General features: G+C 41.5%; 1 protein-coding gene across 2 annotated transcripts in view; it reads left to right on the forward strand.

Moving 5' to 3' along the window:
- TBC1D9 (TBC1 domain family member 9) overlaps positions 1-5,340 on the forward strand; it is a 122,610-nt gene extending 117,270 nt beyond the window's left edge. For both annotated transcript variants that reach the window (XM_044680005.1, XM_044680007.1), the window contains one exon: positions 4,609-5,340. In XM_044680005.1, the coding sequence (XP_044535940.1) occupies positions 4,609-5,340 (732 nt within the window). The remainder of the gene's footprint in view (positions 1-4,608) is intronic.
- Positions 5,341-6,000: the final 660 nt, after the last annotated feature.

Below are 6,000 nucleotides of genomic sequence, written 5' to 3' on the forward strand. Positions count from 1 at the left end.
TAATAGAAGAGGGAAGGAGCATTATTAAGCACCAACTATGTTTCAGGCCCTTTTCTAAGTGTCTTACAAATACTGTTTCATTTGATCATCTCGTTTAAGATAATCATGGTAGCTAGATAGTTCAGGGGATAGAGAGCCAGGCTTGGAGATGGGAGGTCCTGGGTTCAGATGTGGCCTCAGATACTTCCCAGCTGTGTGATTCTGGGCAAGTCACTGAATCCCTACTGTCTAACCCTCACCACTCTTCTGCCTTGGAACCAATACTTAGTATTGATCCTAAGCCAAAAGGTACAGGTTCAGAAACAAAGTAAAAAGGTCACTCCAACCAAGTCAAAAACTTGTATCCCCAAGATAGTAATGTGTCCTTTCTCATGATCCATGATGATAAAACACCTTGGGCTGAAGCCCACGTAAATTTAAGAAGCAGGGGTGTTTAGAGAGCCATGGACAGTATGCAGCATTTGGTGGGTAACAAACGACTAAAATACATTAGAAGTAAGTAATGGCAAATGTAAGGAGGGAAAAGGGGTTTGGGATAAATATATTTAAGATTGGTCGCCAGAGGATTGAACAATTATCAATCCTCAATTAAGAATAATCTCAAGTCAAAATTGGCTTTTATGAAAGTTTATTTACAATTGAGAAAAGAGAGAGGAAATAAGGATCTAACACAGTAGGTAAATTACTACGATCCTCTAATTAATCCAGGTAGATCTAATTAACCCTCAGCCAAGAGTCAGAGGGCCAAAGGCCCAGAGATGAATGAAGCAAAGCTTTTACCAGCAGTCCTCTTCACCAGAACACCTCTGCAGCAGAAGACCATCTCTTTTTAAAGGGGTCACTTATGTATCACTTCCCCCTAGTTTGCATGTCCAATCACAATAGACGCTTCCCATAGAACTGCCTAGGAGGCAGTCAGTTGATTCTTATTATCACTCACTCTAGCACACATTGATTATGGACCTCCCAAAATTGGAGGTGCTCTCACGTTGGGTGATTAAATCTAAAGCTGGGCAGTGTAGACTTAGTCTAATTATCACACAAACTAAAAATAGCATAAAGAATGGCTTCTAAGAAATCTATTAGTGAATAAACAGATAAGCCAGACCTGAAACAAGAGATGAAGGATAATTGATGGATAGCTCATATAAGCATCCATCATATGGCTACCACCAGTATCCACCCCTACACCGGTTCGGAGAAGAGGGGTCAAATATGTTTTGTCAATATGGTGCAGAGATCAGTTTCTATTTTGATTTTGATGCCACTGATCCAGACCTCGAGAAAAAATTCCCAGCATTTTGGATAGATATCTCTGTGGCAGCTAACTGGCACCATACTGCACAGTGTTGGGTCTGGAGTTATGAAAAGCAAAGTTCAAATTCATCCTCAGACACTTCCTAGCTGTGTGATTATGGGTAAATCAATTAACCTCTTTGATGCAGTTTCTTCATCTGTAAAATTGAGATAATAATAGCACCTATCTTCCAGGATTCTTTTGAAGGCTGAATGAGATATTTGTAAAGCACTTTACATAGTCCCTGGAATATAGTAGGAGTTTTATAAATGTTAGCTATTATTAGCTACTATTATTATTACCATGCAAACATTAATTAAGCACCTTCTGCTTACCAGAGATACAAAGAACAAAAATTATATAGTCTCTGATGCTAGGAGCCTATATTACATTTAGGATAAGGGGAAGCAATTTCACATGTAGAATATATACAAAAGAAGAGTCAAAGTGGTATAGTGAATGTTAGTTTGGAGATTAGGAGTACATTGTTTTAACTTCTGCCTCTGACACAAGTTTTTGTTTTTTTTTTCACCCTTACCTTCTATCAATTCTAAGACAGAGGAGTGACAAGGGCTGGGCAGTTGGGGGCAAGTAACCTCCCCAGGGTCACAGAGCTAGGAAGTATCTGAGACCAGATTTGAAACCACGTCCTCCTGACTCCAGGCACAGTGCTTTATTAACTTCTCAATGCCATAGGCGATTCTCTGAGACTCTTAAGTTGCAGAGGATCTGGCTACCTGCATTGGTAGAGGGAATTTCCTCACCTGAGAGTCCCCATAACTGGTCCCTATCTTTATAAATATAATGTTGATGGTGCTAGCAGGAAGGGAGAGAAAATACTAGCAGCTGGAATGATCTGGATGAGTCTTCTAAAGTAGATCACCCTCGAGTTGATCTTTGTAGGAAGCTAAGGATTCTCAGAGAGGCAGAGGTGAGAAGAGAGTGCATTCCAGCCATTGAAGTGAACTTGTACAAAGAATGAAGATTGGTCATACCAGGGGAAGCTAAGCAGGGCATTGGATAGTGCACCAGACCTGGGTTCAAATGGGTCCTCAAAACCGTTCCTAGCTATGTGACCCCAAATATCTAACCCTTACAGCTCTTCTGCCTTATCAATTCTAAGACAGAAGGCAAAGGTCTAAAAAATAGTCCAGGAACAGATGATAAACAATTGAATTAGGATGCTGGCCATAGAAGTGGAGGGAAAAAGACTGATCTAAGAGATATTTTGGAAGTCCAAATTAAAAGATAGGCCATGAATGTGAGGGGTGAGAGAAGGAAGTATCAGAGAAGATACAAAGGATGACTGCAAGAATGCTGGTACCCTACATAGAAAAACAGGGAAAATGGAAACAGGAGTGCATATAGACGAAAAGATAGTCTTATTTTCACATAGAGTTTGAAGTGCCTCTGGGACATCCCAGTAGGGATGTTCAAGACAGTGATACAGAACTGGAGCTCAAGAAAGAAACCACCTGGACATTTAGATCTGGGTATTATTATTAGAGCGATTCTGATCACTGTACCCATGTGAACTAATGCATTTACCAAAGAATACCATAGAGAGAGAAGAAGAGGACCCAGGTTGGAGCTCTAGAGGATACTAGTGATTAAGGAGCGGATAAAGATGGAGGAGGAGAAATAATGAAAGTTGTGTTGTAAAACCCCAGGGAAGCACACTGATGTTGATGCCTGGTGATCATGTTGCTTTGTTGACGCAACCAAAAAAAGAAATCCAGGCATGATACAAGAAAAATGACTAACCCCTCCATGCCCTTCGACCCAGCAATCCTAGCCTATCTGCCAAAGAAGCCCAATACAGAAACAAAGGTCCATTGTATATCAAAATATTCACAACAGCCGTCTTTGGCTTGTACTTTCATGGCCTAAAACACTTTTTGGATGCTAGTGATCCAAACGCCACACAATTGCAGCTATCTTGAACAACTTCAAAAACGTAGTCATCCTGCCATCCCTATTTTTGTTTTATGTAACATAATATGTAATATAACAGTTACATAATAGATTATTTGTCATAAATATATAATGTTATAATAAATATGCTTATCCAAGAGAAACAAATTCTCACATTAGCTATGTCCAAAAATCTGTCTTACTCTCTTTTTTGCTCCTACCTCCCATCCTTCCATCATTTTTTAAAACTCTTACCTTCTATCTTATTACCAATACTGCGTGTTGATTGTAAGGCAGAAGACTGATAAAAAGCTAGGCAATGGAGGTTAAGTGACTTGTCCAGAAAGTGTCTAATGTCGGAATTGAACCCGGGTCCTCTGGACTCCCAGCCTAAATGTTTCTTCTGAAATGAATGGTCTGACATGTCCATTTGGATTGGACTGTCTTCCCTGTAAAGCCTGGTTTCCCTCAGCATCTGCATGTTGCTATTTTTCTGTGTATCCAAAATGTACCTGACCTCTTCTGACCAAATTTGAATAAAATATGTTCAAGAAAAAAAAATCATAGAACCACAACAAAGAGCAGAAATTAGGTTCATAGTCATGATATCACATATCAGATATAACCGGTGTTCCACTTTCTCTAAGTCACTCTAAATGGACAGTCACTACTTACTGAAATAGTCTGAATTTCAACTGAGTATGAACACCCCGAGTCCCCATTGGGTCCAAAATAGCCAGTGTTAGAAATAGAAATCCTTCTGCACAGTGACTGCTATAAGAGTAGCAAATCATGGCCATTCTGATGGAGCTTTCAGTAGATGAATGAAGAACCAGGCATACTAGTCAGGGGCTTGAAGAATAGCTTGGGTCCAATGAAAATCATGCTGGATTTGAGGTCAGAGAGACCCTCCATTCAAATCTTGGCTCTTTAAATATGTGAGTGTCATCTTTAGGTCTCAGTTTCCTCAAATGTTTAAAAAAAAAAAAAGTCAGATGAGATGACTTCCTTTCCTTCTGAAGTCCTTTCAGCTCCAATCATAAGCTATAGGGATTCTTAACATGGGGTTTTGGGTCCCTCAGGGGATATGTGGAAAAATTTTAGGGGGTCTATACTGGGGGAAAAGATATTTAATTTAACATTTCCTCCTATTTTAAAATTTTGCTTAAAAACATTATTCTTAACAGCACCTCCAGGTTTCACCAGTGTCCAAGATGGATCACAAAACAGGTTGATAACCTTTCTCCTCCAACTACATTAAGCTGAAAAGAAAGCTTTTGTGATTCTGAGTACCCTTCTGGGCACATCTTCTAGGGGTGATTTCTCTTCCCAGGTCAAAGCACCATTAGAAAATGCCTTCCCATGATATAATAAAATATTGTCTGTTTTGTCCCCAGGGTCAATTTATTGAACTGTGTAAAACAATGTACAACATGTTTAACGAGGACCCAAATGAGCAGGAATTGTACCACGCCACAGCTGCGGTGACCAGCCTCCTGTTGGAGATAGGAGAAGTGGGCAAACTCTTTATCACCCAGCCGGCCAAAGAGAATGAAGGGGGCAGCACTACTCACCCCTGTGCCCAGGGCATCCAGAGCATGCTGTTCCCCAAGAAAGGATCCAGCCAGTCCTACTGTGTGGAGCCTGGGGAGCTGCTCCCCACCAGCTTGGCCATGGACAGTGAGGAACCTTCAGAGGGTCCTCTGGGTGGACAGATGGAGGACATCAAGCTAGAGGATTCTTCTCCCCGAGACAACGGGGCAGGGTCGTCCATGCTCATCTCTGATGACGACACAAAGGATGACAGCTCCATGTCATCTTACTCGGTGCTGAGCGCAGGCTCCCACGAGGAAGACAAGCTGCACTGCGAGGACATCGGGGACGACACCGTCCTGGTACGCAGCGGTCGAGGCACCTCAGCTCTTCCTCGGAGCAACAGCCTGGACAGGGACTGGGCCATCACCTTTGAGCAGTTTTTGGCCTCCCTCTTAACTGAGCCCGCCCTGGTGAAATACTTTGACAAGCCAGTGTGCATGATGGCCAGAATCACCAATGCCAAGAACATCCGGATGATGGGGAAGCCCATCACCTCTGCCAGTGACTATGAAATCTCTGCCATGTCAGGGTGATGCTGAGGCCTTTATCAGGGAGGTGGGGTCGGGTGGGGGGGGAAGGGTTTTTTTAAGTTTTGTGTTGGAGTTCAGGGACTTTGTTTATTTGTTTTTAATTAAGTATTTATTAGTACCTTGCTTCAAAAGCCTGGTATTTTCATAATAGTAGAATGAAAATGGTTGAAGAAATATTTAAGTATCTCAAGTTAGGTCCAGGACTCACTTCATTTTGGTGGGAATGTGGGGCGGGCGGGGGGGAAACCTACCAGAATGCAGTTTTATTGCGTGAAATTCCAAAAAGATGAAACTGTCAGTGAAATGTATGTGTTATTCTTATTAACCTCACTACTGTCGAGCTGTAATCACAGTCAAATTAGTTCTCAGTTTTTAATTCTAAACCAAGTGGAAGATATTTGTGTAATTTTTTAAAATTAAAATCTGACTTGTAAAAAAGAATGAAATATCAGTGAACAGAGTGATCGTAGATGGAAAGGCCCCATCAGCTGGATCATCCCTCTCAGTCTCATATCACATCCCTGTGGGATGCCTTTTAAATAGAGTTTACAACATCAGATCTGTTTCCCAGAGCACTAGGTATAAACATCCTTCTCCCAAGCCATGCTTGCTTCCCTCTTCCCCAAAAGAATAACCCAATGGAATGGGAAGGGAAAGGATGAA

This window comes from Gracilinanus agilis, chromosome 6 (genome assembly GCF_016433145.1).
Source record: "Gracilinanus agilis isolate LMUSP501 chromosome 6, AgileGrace, whole genome shotgun sequence".
NCBI classification, from domain to species: domain Eukaryota; kingdom Metazoa; phylum Chordata; class Mammalia; order Didelphimorphia; family Didelphidae; genus Gracilinanus; species Gracilinanus agilis.